Source organism: Oncorhynchus kisutch, linkage group LG18 (genome assembly GCF_002021735.2).
Source record: "Oncorhynchus kisutch isolate 150728-3 linkage group LG18, Okis_V2, whole genome shotgun sequence".
NCBI lineage: Eukaryota > Metazoa > Chordata > Actinopteri > Salmoniformes > Salmonidae > Oncorhynchus > Oncorhynchus kisutch.
The window spans coordinates 75,819,094-75,835,804 of NC_034191.2; the positions used below are offsets into that span (position 1 = coordinate 75,819,094).

A 16,711-nucleotide genomic window follows, 5' to 3' on the forward strand; every position below is an offset into this window, starting at 1 on the left:
AACTGTACTCATTAAACTTCAACACATTAATTAATCAAAGATTGAGAGAGGATAAAATATGGGATACACGAACAGTTGCAAATATTACAAAATACTGTGACCATTAAGTGTCCACTCATTGTGTTACTTCCAATTAATGAAACTTTTAAACTCATATGTTTTAAAATATAAAATAGTGAGGATTTAATGGATATCTGATATATATGTTGGATAATGACTAATGAATTGCACCAAAATAAATCAACCATCAAATAGTGTTTCTGAGAAAAAAATGTTGTTTTTTGCTGCTTATTTAGCTTCTTAGAATTACTAGTTCAAGAAATACATTAAAAGTTCAGGGCAGTGATTAAATGACAAAAATGTAATTTCTCCTGAACAGACCTTTCAAGGGGCGCGGCCTCAATACCGATACCTGAATGGAAGACTTGATGATTGGCTGAGACCTGACCCACACCTTGCCCTATAAACAAGACCCCCAGATTCGATGGACAGTATAAATATTCTTCAAAGCGATAAACTTCGGGTTTTTTCCAGCAGTCCGTAGTTAGTTTATACTAGCTAGCTACAGCAAGAAGCGTTCAAACTTCCGGAAGGTTGGCTACAGCATCCTTAATTTAGGGGGTCTTTTTGGACATTTCTTGCTTGCAAAGAAGAGGAACTGTGGAAGCGATGGCAGATTGGAGGTCACCAGTGAGCTACAATCCATCCTACCATGCTTTTTCCTATGGTATCATGTACCAAACAGGGCCTGAGCAAAATCATCCCAACATCTCAGGCTGGGCAGAGGCCGTTCACAACTCTGGGGTCAGCGGCGGATACCACCAGCAAGCGCCGCATGAATCCCCACCCAGGAATCCCGAACACAACATTAGTCATGGCAATTCCCACCACCCAGGTCCTGTAATGTATCTCGGCGACCCTCGGAGCCATACTCCGATTGGAGGCCTTTTCATTCCCCACAACCGGACTCCGTTTGATCAACCTCCGAAGGAGATCGAGCAGCCAGGTAACTACACTCAAAGAGATCCAGTGTTGCACAGATCACCAGGTAAATAACGTTAGCTAGCCAAGCTAGTTGACATTACATTTAGTTGTTTTGTGCAATATGGTTAAGAGCAGGTCTCTTACCGTGTATATACGGCCTACAGTACTCTAGGTAGTTCGTGCTTCTACACCTGCATTGCTTGTTTGGGGTTTTAGGCTGGGTTTCTGTACAGCACTTTGAGATATCAGCTGATGTAAGAAGGGCTATATAATTTTGATTTTGAATTGTCTATGAAGCAGACTGTTAGGTCGACATAGTGGTAGTTATTGTACTTGCATTTGCTGGGTCTCTGGCGAAAGTTGCGATCTCCCTCTCAAACAAAGTCCATGTGTGAGTATCTGACGCCATCTTGCTAACTACATGTTTGTGCTTGTGAACCGCCAAAAGTGTCCCCTCTTAACCTTTAGTCAGACTGCATGTACAATGGCGCCACCCTGTGGAACTGTTCAAATTCAACCAAGCCAAAATGCAGACTTTATGTACCGACAAGTGTAAATAACTTTCTCCTATTTTCTCGCGCAGATTCTTGGACTTCGGAGAAAATCTATCCTCAAACCAACCCTGCCACCTGGGTGAAAAGGGAGTTGGAAGAGGAGATGGAAAGTGGAAGGCCAAATGGTAGTGAGCTTGTCTCCAGCTCCTATCCAGAGAACACAAGCGTACAAATTCTGGGGAGTGAGGACAACGCCCCACCGCCCTTGCCTCTCCCGGAGAAAGCGAACAAGGACACCCCCAAACAAAAAGCTCGGACTGCTTTTTCAACAGGCCAGATGGATGCCCTGACCCATTGGTTTAACATGCAGAGGTACCTATCCCCTGCTGAGATGAAGGCCCTGGCTGGACTGACAGGGCTAACTTACAAACAGGTGAGTTGATTGATTAGCCAACTGTTATGAGCGTAACCCACTCTTCACCATTGTGTCAAATCATACATTTAGCTGGTATTTACTTCAGATGTTGACTAATTATATGCATGTCTTGTAGGTAAAAACTTGGTTCCAGAATCGCAGGATGAAACTGAAAAGGCACCAGAAAGACAACGGTTGGGAATCTGCTGGGTATCCAAACCCTGGCTACCCTAAAATGCCACCACGCCCTCAGGTGAGCACAATTATAATGCTGTGTAAAACTGCACAACAGACATGTTCTTTTCCTATTTGATATGTTTGGTTATGTTGTACAAGACTACATTTATCTTAAACTACATTTATTGCTCCAGCAGTTGTCTAGCTTGTGCCTCCTGTTGGTTGGTAACAGGGGCAATAGGCTTGGACATAGTGTCTTTAAAGGCAGGATGAAACATCTCTACACACATCAGTGCTCTAGCTTCATGCTGATCGTATGGTGATATTAACCACCATCTCTTTCTAGTTTCAGGGAGAAGCCCAAACACAGATTCTGGATCATCACTCCAACACTCAACAGTTCCAAGAGGCCATGTTCATTGAGAGCCGCCAGCAGAACCTGCCTTACTACACCGGTGGATACCCTCAGCCATCCTCCTCTCCCTCCCAGGCCACTGCGAGGCCCCTGGGCAACTGGCCCCTGCCACCAGCCATGCCCCACTAATGGCTTCTACAGCACAGCAAGGGGCTACAACATGGACAGTGTAAAACACGACTGCAGCATCACGACGACAGGAGCCCTACTCATACCAACAGCTCCATACGACCCTGTTTTCACAATGCTAGCCAATAATACACAGGGGAATGTCTCAGTGGTAAATCGATTGTTTTCCCAAATGTTTGGTTGTTTGGAAGGATTCTTATAATTAAGGTTGAGATTCAGACACAGGTTATTCTCAAATAATGCGGTGTTGGCTAATTATATCAATCCATCTTAAAAATGTGCAGGTCTGTTTGGACTTTTATCCCTTATTCATATGTTTTATCCCAATGTTGCCCTATTTTTTTTTTTAAATACCTTTCCAGAGTATTTAATATCGTTAAAGAGTTCATTGCTCCTTGTGATTTTTTACACGCAACTCTGACAAACTTTTTCACTGTCTATGTTGGAAGTGGCAGGCTTTTTTTGTTTTTTTTTAAGCCATCACTTAACTACAGATGCTACACATCTGAACGTGTGACCTTTCTCTTTTTAACTTTTTAGAATTTTTACCTCTTAGTTATGCCTTATGCTTTTTTTCCCTTCTATTTGGATCATAAACCCTTTTGGTTTTACCGTCCACCTGTAATGAAATGATGTGGCCATGTTGGTGGGATTTACTTTTCTTTGTCTTTACACAGGGCAGTTTTTTGGAGAACCCGCCAACTGTTAAAAGCTCTACACGGAACGCTTCGACCAGGATTGTTGGTAATGTCATCTTGTTGCCTGATCTGTCACTCTTGCAAAGGGGAAACAAGGCCTGGTTGTACAAATAAAGCATGTCTTATCAGAGCAAACACTGACTCAATACTTGGTTTGTGTGTGTGTGTGTATATATCTCGTCTTACTCGCTATATCTATCTCATTGTAATAGATGTCTTTATTGAAAAGATTGTATTTACATTGGAACCAACTCAGTCGATGGCAACTATGGTACACAATATTGGTCCATCACTGACATTACATCATGCTAGAACTGATCCTTCTGCCAAACCGCAAGCCTGCGTCACACTGACACATTCACGTCATACACTTTCATCCCCTTCTAGAGCCATTAACATAATTCCTTGCATCCCCTTTCAGCCTTTGTGGCAGTCTGTCTGACATCTATATTTATTTTCCCCCCACAGGAGGTCTGTACACAGCCCTGTTAGTCATTTCCAAATGCATCTTTCCCCACTTCCTTGAGGCGATCATTGGCCTGTATGTGATTGGCTAAGCAAACACCCTTTTCACTTTGCTTCCACCAATCAGATTAACTACCTCAAAAGACAGGACACGCATTGGGTGTGTTCCTCTACTCGGATGTTCCTGACACATGTCAGATCTTACAATGCCTGGATAGGTATTTTACATATCTACTAGCCACCTCGTTAGAGCAATCTGGTGCCCGGCGTGCAACCATTGGTTGATGCAGGCAGCGTCTGAGCAGGGAAACCCAACCTGAAACCTGAAACATTCAAACTGGGCCGGTGTGTGTCCATACCCTTAGTCCATCTTGAGGATGCGGTAGACGTCTATGCAGTCACTTCACCCCTGCCGTTTTTATTTAACTAGGCAGTTAAGAACAAATTCTTGTTGACAATGACAGCCTACCGGGGAACAGTGGGGTAACTGCCTTGTTCAGAATTACAGATTTTTACCTTGTCCACTCGGGGATTCGATCCAGCAACATTTCAGTTCATGGCCTGCTCTAACCACTAGGCTACCTGCTACCTACATGTACAAATAACCTCGACTAACCTGTACCCCCGCACATTGACTGTGAACCGGTACCCCCATTGTTATTTTATTGTGTTTGGTAAAAAAAATTGTTAAGGGTGGTTAAGGGTTTGTAAGTAAACATTTCACGGTAAGGTCTACACTTGTTGTATTCGGCGCATGTGACAAATAAAGTTTGATTTGATGTAGCGAATGAAGTAGGTGAGCACCGCCGAGATGCAGGCGTATAACACGAGGATGATGCTACACAGGGTGTAATGCTCGCAGCCCCACGTAGTACAGCACCGACGAGATGCAGGCGTATAACACGAGGATGATGCTACACAGGGTGTAATGCTCGCAGCCCCACGTAGTACAGCACCGCCGAGATGCAGGCGTATAACACGAGGATGATGCTACACAGGGTGTAATGCTCGCAGCCCCACGTAGTACAGCACCACCGAGATGCAGGCGTATAACACGAGGATGATGTTGAAGTCCAGGTGTGTCCACAGCCCCACCTGTGTACACATAAAAGACACAGACAGACACACACAGTGTCACACAGTGAGAGCACGTAGACATGTATCTGGGCTAAGCCATATGGGTCTGTACTGGGATGTAAAGGGAGATAGAACTGAAGAACGACCAACTGACCCTCCTTATGACTTTGAGGCAGGAAGCCACTCTCCTCCATGTACCCCACAAAGCCCCAGATGGGAATGTCATCCAGGACAAACTCGAAGTAGCGCGGCTCCTCTGTGGCCTCTCGGAGCTGGTCCACCTACAAGAAAGGAGACATAAAAGGAAAGATGTCACCAATTAGACTCAGGTACACCTTTCAATTATGCAATGTACTGTGAAGTTGTGTGTATTTAGTCCAAATGCAAATACCTCTTTCTCTGTTAGACTTAGCTGGCAGTGACTTGTTTTTCTCTGTATTCTCCCAGAATTTGATTTTATGCAGGGACTCTGTCATCCGATCTCCATCAAGCACTTCTCCCACACTAAGGGACATATGGAGCACATGAGGAAAAAAAGTTTCTCAGACATGATATGCTAAGTCCTAATGGAGATATTATATACAGTACTGCTAACATACATTTCAGTTAACTGAAGAGCCGTACAAGCATAAAATCATTAGTCATGTATTTGCATATTCATATGTATTCACGGACCTCTTGGCCTGCAAACAGACAACATGTAGTAATGATAAGTTCCCTGGGGTTCCGGGTTGTGGTAAGGACCGACTTTGTTGACGTATATGGTTTCGGGATCCCCTTGCTTATAACCCATGTCACCTGTGGTATGAGACACAGGACCAATGTGCAATAGCCTATCATCCTGCAGACTTCTTGCTGTGTAGGATTCTCCATTTCAGCCATTACGAGCCCTGTTGAAAAGTAATAGAGTTTCAATTTATTAAGAATACAGTACCGCAAGAGTTGAACAGGTCAAGGGTGAAAAATACTAGAAGCATATTCTGGGATTACATCACACTATTGCAAAACATTAGCATTTCACCATAAGTAAATATACCCAATTTGTGGGAAGTTTATGGAAGGCTACCTGACAGTTTGACCCAAGTTAAACAATTTAAAGGCAATGCTACCAAATACTAATTGCGTGTATGTAAACTTCTGACCCACTGGGAATGTGATGAAAGAAATACAAGTTTAAATGAATAATTCTCTCTACTATTGTTCTGACATTTCACATTCTTAAAATAAAGTGGTGATGCTAACTAACTCAAGACAGGGAATTTTTACTTTGAATAAATATCAGGAATTGTGAAAAACTGAGTTTAAATGTATTTGGCTAAGATGTATGTAAACTTTCCACTTCAACTGTACATCGAGGAACTAGCTATCGTGCCGTGCATCAACTAGCTCTAGAACGTACTTATTTTTACGCTACCAAACCTGGATTCCTCAGATTCCAGGCCCAATAATACTTACTCGACTCCTCTCTCCTCCTCACCAATGTCCTGCGGGGATTTAAAGACACATGAATCGAAGGAGACCGACACCTCACCTTAAAAAATACAAATAACGACGGCTGACTTTTTCGGAGTGGGCGGGGTGAAGAAGCAAAAAACACACCTCCAAAATTTGTCCTTGCCACCTCGTTAATCTATCTTCAAAGGATTATTCATTAAACCCTCATATTTGACCATTTAAATAATATATAATATTTTGAGTGTGCATATTCACTGTTGTAATGTGTACTGAGTAATGTGTACTAATAAGAACCGTCCTGTGTTTATTTTTTTTATTTTTTTTTATTTTATCCTTAAAAAAAAAAGTTTTTTATTTATTATTTATTAAACATAACAGCCAGAGTAATTCCACAAAGAAATGAAAAAAAAACGAATCCACATATCAATTCAAATACAGACATGTAGCGAATACATTTTTTAACATTTTGTTTTGTATACGTTTTAATGACTCTAAATAGCATTCCACATCAGATCTAAAAAAAAATGAGAAAAGGGGCTTTTTCTTCATAAATTTTGATTTGTGTAAGACAGATGTTCCTCTTAAAATAAAGAGATGTATGACATACTCACGTTCAATTGTGGAATCAGTGTAGTAGAACAATATGTCAAACTTAGAAATGTCAATGGTTGTATGCAATTTGAGGCCAAGATATAGTTTTACATCAGTCCAGAACACTTCACTATATAAACAATGACAGAATAAGTGTTCAATAGATTCCGTTTCTAGTTTTAAAAAACTGCATTCATTGGTAACATCAGGTATATATTTAGAAATCAAGGTACTACACGGATAGAATCTATGGATAATCTGAAAGGACATCTCCTTTACTTTATTGGTCACCATAAATGTGTGTGGAGTGAGCCAAGCACGGCTCCAGTTTACATCAAACGATGAAGGCCAACAAAATATCGCAGAGGGAATAGACTTCCTGTAGAAAATATCCCTTAATAAACAATTGTTGAATTTCGTATCTAGTAGACCAATGCCATTTACCTGGATATCACCTACAATCGGCGATATTCCAAAATATACATTATTCTGAAGAAAAGTTTTTATCCCACTAGGTATAACTGTAATAACAGTGTCATATTCCTCGCTTAAAACCTCAAAGTTGTATCTTTCCATAAATTATTTCCACGTAAATAGGTTCCCACTAATATTAACTAATTGTCTGGACAAGGATAATGTTTTTCGAGAACCATTTATGGTAAAATAACATGTTTTTTTCTATGTAATAACGACCCATTGTTCCATATAAAACATGTATGAGGTGAAAAGTTGTGTTTATAGAACAAAGCCGAGCACATTAAAGCCTGCTTGTGAAAAGCTGCCAGTTTCACAGGAAGTTTACCAACAATATATGGACATTGTAGTAAAAAAATGAAGCTTTTCGAACTTCTGAAAAACAAAAAGAGGTATAATTTTCCAGAAACTATGAGGATTTTTTATGTACCTTTTAACCCAATTGATTTTTGATATCTGATTGAATAGAGTGAAGTCTAAGACATTTAGAACGCCACCACAAACCCTGTTGGTGATAAACATCTCTTTTTTTTATTCTTATGTGGCTTGTTTTTCCATATGAACATGTACAATAGCCTATCTAAGAAACAGCAAGTGGATTTGGGAATGTCAATAGATTAAAAAAAGATAGGATGCACGAGATAGCCCCTCAGCTTTGGATAAAAGCACCCTTCCTTGAAGACTTAAATCCCTCCCTAACCATGAGATTTTTTTGACAGATTCAGTTACAAGGTTCAAATTAAGATCATTCACAGGCTTCAGATTTTTGGTGATCTTTACAGCGAGGTAGGTTACAGTATCTTTTTCAGAGATGTTACATTCTGCTGAATTGAAAGATCCTTTCAAAACAAACATCTCACATTTGGAAAGATTTAATACCAAACCTGAGATTTTGGAGAACTGCTTCACGATATCCAATGCTAATCTAGTTTGTGACACATTTTTCAAAAAAGTGAGGTTATCAATTACCATGATTTAAGAGATCCTTGTGTGGTTTAGGTATAAGAGTAATAACCGCTTGCTTCAAAGAGGCAAGTAGTTCTCCCTTCTTTAAAGCCTCCTTAAAGGTTTCAAGTAAAAATTGTGCTCTTTCTTCAGAGAAGGTTCAGAGGTTAATCCATCACAACCTGGAGATTTGTTATTTTTTTAACTGAGCAATCCCGTACTGGATGTCCATAATGGATAAATCTTGACAACAAGACCGATTGAATTCTTCACTAACCGAATTAACTTTCTCTATAGAATCAAGGAGATCCTTAGAGTCACCCAAATTGTTATCTAAGGAGTAAAGATTCTCATACAATTTAGTGGTAAAGTCTGATAACAACTCTCTATCCTCAGTGGTAACCCCATTAATCTTACATTTCCGAAGTGTGTTGAGTTCCCCTCTCCTCTTTTCCAAATTAAAAAAGTATCTACTGTTCTTTTCGCCTTTTTCAAGCCATTGTTTTCTGGATCTTATGAACGCTCCTCTAGCCTTTTCCTCATACAATGTATCTAGTTGATTCTGTAAATCATCCAATTTAGCTTTTTCAATAAAATCAAGATGCTCAATCTCTGTGATATCCGCATTTGTCTTAGAGTTCAGCTACCTCACATCTCCTTCTTAAAGCAAGCCGTTTTCCATAAGTAATACAGGCTGAGCGGATTTTAAATTTCAGCAGTTCCCAATATTGACCAAATTCTGCATTAGATGTAGCTAAAATCCAGTAAACAGAAATTAGATTCTTAATCCCATTTTTTAAATCATCATGCAATAACAATGAGTTATTTAATTTCCAATAACCACCCGAGTATTCCTTACCATCATTGCTGCACATTCTTACAGTCAACCGTATGACTCTATGATCCGTCAGGACTGCAGGCAATATTTTTACCTCTACAGTGTTGAGCTCAAGACTAGAGGTTATCACCCACAAATCAATTCTTGATTGTAGAGAACAATCTCTATTACTTCATGTGTATCGTCTCTCTCCGGGGTTTTTAACTCTCCATTTGTCAATTAAGTCCGGGTTTTGACAGAAATTCACGAACTTGTTCACACCAATGTTAGGCCTATGAGGCAATCTATCAGTCTCATTAGAATAAACCATATTAAAATCTCAACCAGCTATAATCTGACTGGACGTACATTTTCTCAAAAGACTTTTAAGAGTTTCTTAAATTTCCTCTAGAAGTAAGTTATTTGGAGGACTAGAACAGTATCCATATACATTACACAACACAAATAATCTGTCCATGTGGTTGATGACCGCTACTAGCCAATGTCCATTGGAATCCATTTGACTAAACAAAAATATATATTTGGAATTGTGTGCTAAAATTGCAATCCCAGCTGAATGATTAGTCCCGTGGGCCCAAAAAAATGACAATGCCCCACTGATTTTTCCAATTATTATAGTCCTCTTTGCATGAATGTGTTTTTTGAACGAATACAAGATCTGCGTTGCAGTACTTTACAAAACAAACAAAAAAGCTTTTCTCTTCACCTGTGTTTATTAAATGACTGATATTTCTCTCGAATGGATTGCCCTTAATCTCGCTAACCAATCAAATATGATTATGAACTCTGTCAGAGATACAGGCATCTTAATCCGTTATCGGTCAATCGATGAAGGCTTGTTTAATGGCGTTGTACCCGAAACGATTCGAACACTCGACTTGTAATGCCTGGATTTGGATTTCGCGCGAAATTGAGGCATTGTCTTCGCGCCGGAAGCAGTGGACTCCGGGAAAGTATCACGACTAGAACATTCGGTGAGTCGCAGGTAAACAACGTTTTGTTCGCATGTTAGTCATCATACGTCGGTAGTTGATTAACGTCTAATATTGCACAACATATCTACATTAAAATAGCTTCATGCAGCTATTTTAAGTTAAATATCATAATTGAGCGCGAGGAGGACACTAGCAGTCTTTCATGTACACAATGCATAGCTAGCTAGTTGCTAACGTTAGCTAATTTGCTCTCAGTCAGCTAACTATCGCATTCATTGTTTTGCAGAGCACATTCCACAATGGGAATTCACGGGCTTGCAAAGTTGATTGCAGACCAGGCACCATCTGCTATAAAAGAACAAGACATCAAGAACTACTTTGGTAACCACCTAACATGACTGTTATTTTTTGTTGTTGTTGCCGTCCAAGCTTTCTCGTTATGTAGGGGTGTATCACGCCATTGCAATGTTGTCTTGTTCTCTTGACTACTTTAGGGCGGAAGATCGCAATAGACGCCTCCATGTGTATGTATCAGTTCCTTGTCGCTGTCAGACAGGATGGTAATGTGCTACAAAACGAGGATGGAGAGACCACAAGGTAGCTAACTAGCTACATGTTCCCGCATGCCTGTAGAGCTACTCGTGCATGTGTGAGATATAACGTTAATAATAGTGAATTAATATACTTTATATATTCTTCTAACCCGTTCTAATGTGATATTTTCAAGTTTCAAGTCGGTTTTGTCACGTGAATTTTCTTGCATCCTCAGCCATCTCATGGGCATGTTCTACCGAACTATCCGCATGCTGGAGCACGGCATCAAGCCTGTCTATGTGTTTGATGGCAAGCCCCCACAGCTGAAGTCAGGAGAGGTGAGACAGGCTGAGGTCACATTAGCCTCTATGAGTCAGTGTGGACTGGACACGCCTCCACTGTTAACTTTTAGATAAAAACACATTTTTCTAACAGTCCCTTTACAATGTAGAATAAACTTCATTTTAACTTACTCTGCATCAATGAGAGTATGATGAAAGGTTAGTCTACATGCGTTTACTCAAATATTGAACAATCTAACTCGCTTGCTCGCTCTCTCTCTGTCTCGCTCTTTCTCTCTCTGGTTCTAGCTGGAGAAGAGAGGAGAGAGGAGGGCTGAGGCTGAGAAACTGCTGGCCCAGGCACAGGAAGCAGGTAGAGCAAGTCACCCACTGCAAACTGACATTGATTTACTTCATGTTTGAATGCAAACAGAAATTACACCATGGAATTGTGTAGTGACAACCTATTTTCATATTCGCCACTAGGGGAGCAGGAGAACATTGATAAGTTCAGTAAACGTCTGGTGAAAGTCACCCGGCAACACAACGACGAATGCAAGAAGCTGCTCACCCTGATGGGGGTGCCATACATTGAGGTTTGTCTAAATCTCTGTTTAGTTCCTTTCCTTAGCCAATCATAAACAGTTGAATGTTATGTGAATGTAGTTAGGTATACCTATGTCCATAAAGATATTTTTCTGTTGCGCATATGCCGTCTCGGTGAACTAATCCATTGCGGAATCCTAGACTAAAAGACAATTTATGCTTGATCTGAAAATGTGGTGGAGGGTGTGACGCAACTGTGGAGCCTCCACAGACATGCAGAGGCCAAATCAAACTCTGTGCTGCAATGCCATGCGCCTCCCAAATGTTGTAACAATGCGGAGGGCTCTGTTTAGCTCTGCATTGACATGATTGGTTGACGGTAGGTGAGGGCGGTACATCCTGTTTAAACACAAACTCACTTCCTTGACAACTTCCTTCACAACAGCAATGCTCTGACTTTTGCAGAGGCCGTATCACCGTAAAGGTGCAGACGTCAGATTGACTATGCGGCATCCAGATGCACAATGTACTTCTGTCTCCAGAATGTGCTCTCTCCCGCCAATTTGTGCACATTCATTGTTTCATAACTGCATTGTGTGAATTGTTTGCATTTTATTGTTAGTGTTTGATTGCTAGTTTGTCTATTCCCCATTACATATATCAAATCAAAGTTTCACGTGCGCCGAATACAACAGTGAAATGCTTACTTACAGGCTCTAACCAATAGTGCAAAAAAAGTATTAGGTGAACAATAGGTAGGTAAAGAAATAAAACAGTAAAAAGACAGGCTATATACAGTAGCGAGGCTACATACAGACTTCGCTGGCAGTGGGGTTAGTCAGGCTGATTGAGGTAGTATGTACGTGTAGATATGGTTATCACCAGTTACATTTACTGTTACTTCCTATAATTTTTAATCTACAATGTTTGTTTGGTTACGGTCATTTCTGTTTAATGCATTCAATATATTATTACTCCTTTTACCATTCTCGTTGTCAGAGTGGACACATTGTTTGCACAGTGGACAACCTATGCAACACTTGTGAGAAACAATTGAAGGTTTATGTCATTCCCTTTAAGAGTTTTGTCAATTCAATTTAGTCATTGTCTTTTGTTTGGAGCGTTCCTGTCAATGTTGAGTAAGGACATGCACCTGATTATGCTTAGAAGTAGGCCTATAGGCTACCTGGCTTGCGTACATATGTCGGCATAAATGTGCCCATTTGGGGGATCTGATAGTATTACTGTTTTGGCTAGTTCATTTGTTCTGTTTTGATAGTGAAGATACAATCTCCCATCTCACCATCTAGGCTCCGTGTGAGGCTGAGGCGAGCTGCGCTGCTCTGGTTAAGGCTGGGAAGGTGTTTGCCACTGCAACAGAGGATATGGACGGTCTGACTTTTGGAACAGGGGTCCTACTAAGGCACCTCACTGCCAGCGAAGCCAAGTACTACTGCACTTCCTATACTACCTTAATCATTACCTATCTTTTCATCCCATAATACAGTATTTGCAGCATCACAGCCATACAGTTTGTTGTCCTATTTTAACAGTAGAAAAAGCAGTGTATGTTATTGTATTTGATGTGTGTTAGATATTCATATTTTTTTAAGTTTTATAACATTTATGTTCCTCTATCCTAGAAAGCTTCCTATCCAGGAGTTCCTGTTCAGTCGCCTTCTGCAGGACATTAATCTGACCCATGAGCAGGTATCTCCAGACATACCTGTCTTCTGTGGTCAAGAACTGTCAGTATAATGTCATGTTGTGACATCAGACCATGACCTTTTTGTTTGTAACTGTGTAGTCCTCTACCTCCGCCACTCACTCTTCCCCTCTCTCGCCTCTGTCTCAGTTCATAGACCTGTGCATACTGCTGGGCTGTGACTACTGTGGTACTATCAAGGGAATCGGGCCCAAGAGAGCCATTGACTTGATCAGACAACACGGCTCCATCGAGGAGATTCTGGAGAACATCGACCCATCTGTGAGTACTGCTCTACTGACTGTCCGTAGCTAAGTAGTGTTCACTGTATTACATTCTCCATTGTCTCCATTGCTCCTCTTCAGCACAGTCATTCAGGACACTCCCACATTACTAACAGTCTTTAGTTTAAGTTCAAAACAACGATGCAGCAGTTCTCCCTGTCCCAGAAGTCAGTCTGAGTGTCTGTCTCCTTGGCCCCTTGCAGAAGCACCCTGCCCCAGAGGACTGGCTGTATAAGGAAGCCAGAGGGCTGTTCCTGCAGCCTGACGTGGTGGACTGCTCCACCGTAGACCTCAAGTGGAGCGAGCCTAACGAGGATGCCCTCATCCAGTTCATGTGTGCAGAGAAACAGTTCAGGTGACTGATAGTCTGAGCAATGAACATTATTGGCCCCTTATATATATATATATATATATATATATATATATATTTTTTTTTTTTTTAAATGTTTTTACATGGCATAAAAGTAACACATGTGTCAAACAGAACTTTAATACTCTTTACCTAATGATTTATGTGAGTTTAGAATGGCAGGGGCGAGTCCTAAATTCTCCCATTTGATGTCATCGCATGACTAAGGGGAAATTCAACTAAAGTGGAAGTTGGGATTTGCCCCAAATGGTGTAAATAGTGGAATAGATGCTTCAGTCACACTTCTGTGTTCTAAATCAGTCAATTATTCTAAGTGGTGCAGTGCTTGTAGACCTCTGCTGCCTTTTCACTGTTTTAAATGTTAACATTTACATTTTAGCAGACACTATTATCCAGAGGGACTTACAGGAGCAGTTAGGGTTAAGAGCCTTGCTCAAGGACACATTGACAGATTTTTCACCTAGTTGGTGATTCGAACCAGTGACCTTTCGGTTATTGGCCCAACGCTCTTAACTGCTAGCTACCTGCCACACCAATTTCACACCACATCCACAAGTTATGCCGTGGTTGGTATTTCTATTTATTATGGATCCCCTTAAGCTACTCTTCCTGGGGTCCAAACACACCAAAGCACCCACATTATATGTAAAAACCAAAGATAAAACAGTGAACTACGTTTGTACTGAATGAACTAAAGATTAAACAGTACATCATATAACATCTCTACACCACACACATCCACAACATGTTCAATACAACAATATCACAATGTGAATCTATGCATGCATGTGTGAGTGATGAAGTTTGTGACTCATCCTTTCAGGTGTGTGTGTGATGTGTTTTCAGTGAGGACCGCATCAAGAACGGCTGTAAGAAGATTCTGAAGAGCCGACAGGGCAGCACACAGGGACGACTGGACACCTTCTTCACCATCACCGGGTCTCTGTCATCAAAACGCAAGGTGCTTAGGTCACTACATCACATACTTGACAGCATGGCACACAGAGGGAGAGAAGTGGAGCTAGAAACCTGAACAATCTAAATGGTTGACAGTTTGTTCTATTACAGATTGTCTTGAGAGAGAAACAACAACATGAAGTCTCTTGACCATACTGTATCCATGTTAAAATAATCCTCTACTTCCTCCTTGTTTAGGAACCTGAGACAAAGGGATCCAACAAGAAGAAACAGAAGACCGGTGCAACCCCAGGCAAATTTAAGAAGGGCAAATAGACTACAAACAGGAAGTGAAGCAAGTATAGCAGAAGTTAGTGCAGGAGTGTATGAATCACTTAGCTACAATTACTTACTACAATTATAGTGCGTCTGATCAAGTCTGTTTTTCATGTTGAACTAGGCAAGTTTTATGAATGTTTATTCTTTTGAATAAAGTATTTTAAAAAAAAATAATGGATTTCGGCTTGAATTTTAATTATTATTATTTTTATATCAAATTAAATGTAACATGCATTCCCATTCAAGTCAGAGCTAGGGGAGAGGGAGATGCCTCTTGCTGAAGCTTTGTTGCATTATCAATATGACAAACAAAATGTGCTAGGGTATAGAGTCATTAGAAAGGGGAAATGTTTTTTATAGCACATTTCCGTTCTTGTGTAGACTTTAAAAGCATTATGTTAAATTAATACTGTCCTTTTTTTTCTCTCTCTCTATATATATATATATATATATATACATATATATATATACACACACACACAGTGTATTCAGACCCCTTGACTTTTTCCACATTTTGTTACATTACAGACCTGAAAATAGCTGTGTAGTGATGCTCCCCATCCAACCTGACAGAGCTTGAAAGGGTCTGCAGAGAATAATGGGAGAAACTCCCCAAATACAGGTGTATCAAGCTTGTAGTGTCATACCCAAGAAGACTGGAGCTGTAATCACTGCTAAAGGTGCTTCAACAAAGTACTCTGTAATTCAGCGCTCTATTACCCTCCTTCTTGGTCAAATAGCCCTGACACAGCCTGGAGGTGTGTTGGGTCATTGTCCTGTAGGAAAACATGATGGGATGGTGTATCGCTGCAGAATTCTGTGGTAGCCATGCTGGTTAAGTGCGCCTTGCATTCTAAATCATTGTCGGTGTCACCAGCAAAGCACCATCACAACTCATCCTCATGCTTCACAGTTGGAACCAAACATGGAGAGATCTTTTGTTCACCTACTCTGCGTCTCACTAAGACATGGCATTTGGAACCAAAAATCTTACATTTTTACTCCAGACCAAAGGACAGATTTCCACCAGTCTCATGTCCATTACGTGTGTTTCTTGGCACAAGCAAGTCTTCTTATTGATGTCCTTTAGGTGCGGTTTCTTTGGAAGTAATTCGACCATGAAGGCCTGATTCACACAGTCCCCTCTGAACAGTTGATGTTGAGATGTGTCTGTTACTTGAACTCTGAAGCATTTATTTGGGCTGCGATTTCTGAGGCTGGTAACTAAGGAACTTATCCTCTGTAGCAGAGGTGATTCTTGGTCTTTCCTGTGGCGGTCGTCATGACAGCCAGTTTCATCATAGCTTGATAATTTGAGACTGCACTGAAACGTTCAAAGTTCTTGACATTTTCCACATTGACTGACCTTCATGTCTGAAAGTAATGGACTGTCATTTATCTTTGCTTATTTGAGGTTTTCTTGTCATAATATGGGCTCCCGAGTGGTGCAGTGGTTTTTGGCACTGCATCTCAGTGCAAGAGGCGTCAGTCATTACAGTCCCTGGTTTGATTCCAGGCTGTTTCACGTCTGGCCGTAATTGGGAGTCTCATATGTAGGCGCACAACCCGGTCCCGGTCCTAGCTGGCTGCTTATAGTTAACTTTGGGCAACAGGGTTTAGTAGCTGGCTAGCTATTTATTTTCATGAACTGAAGTTTAATGTC

At 40.8% G+C, this 16,711-nt stretch overlaps 2 protein-coding genes and 1 long non-coding RNA gene across 4 annotated transcripts; 2 read left to right on the forward strand and 1 right to left on the reverse strand.

Moving 5' to 3' along the window:
* The first annotated feature begins 519 nt into the window (after positions 1-519).
* LOC116352959 (homeobox protein pv.1-like) lies at positions 520-3,435 on the forward strand. The gene is made up of 5 exons (XM_031796805.1): positions 520-1,006; positions 1,568-1,911; positions 2,030-2,146; positions 2,417-2,765; positions 3,292-3,435. The coding sequence occupies exons 1-4, from the start codon at positions 670-672 to the stop codon at positions 2,612-2,614; spliced, it is 996 nt and encodes a 331-aa protein (XP_031652665.1). The 5' UTR covers positions 520-669; the 3' UTR covers positions 2,615-2,765; positions 3,292-3,435.
* A 1,033-nt stretch (positions 3,436-4,468) lies between these two features.
* Positions 4,469-6,420, reverse strand: LOC116354825 (uncharacterized). The gene is made up of 5 exons (XR_004204056.1): positions 6,310-6,420; positions 5,530-5,744; positions 5,246-5,358; positions 5,009-5,135; positions 4,469-4,872 (listed from the first exon to the last, which is right to left on the reverse strand). It is a non-coding gene; the product is annotated as an uncharacterized LOC116354825 (long non-coding RNA).
* Positions 6,421-10,023: 3,603 nt separating this feature from the next.
* On the forward strand, positions 10,024-15,224 carry LOC109909625 (flap endonuclease 1). 2 transcript variants are annotated; one of them, XM_031796806.1, is made up of 12 exons: positions 10,024-10,142; positions 10,379-10,473; positions 10,587-10,689; positions 10,862-10,964; positions 11,217-11,280; positions 11,394-11,503; positions 12,764-12,900; positions 13,097-13,163; positions 13,309-13,440; positions 13,646-13,797; positions 14,659-14,773; positions 14,968-15,224. In XM_031796806.1, the coding sequence occupies exons 2-12, from the start codon at positions 10,392-10,394 to the stop codon at positions 15,043-15,045; spliced, it is 1,143 nt and encodes a 380-aa protein (XP_031652666.1). In that variant the 5' UTR covers positions 10,024-10,142; positions 10,379-10,391; the 3' UTR covers positions 15,046-15,224. The 2 variants fall into 2 exon arrangements, with proteins under 2 accessions (XP_031652666.1, XP_031652667.1); XM_031796807.1 differs by having other exon boundaries at positions 10,047-10,131; positions 14,968-15,210.
* The last annotated feature ends 1,487 nt before the right edge of the window (positions 15,225-16,711 follow it).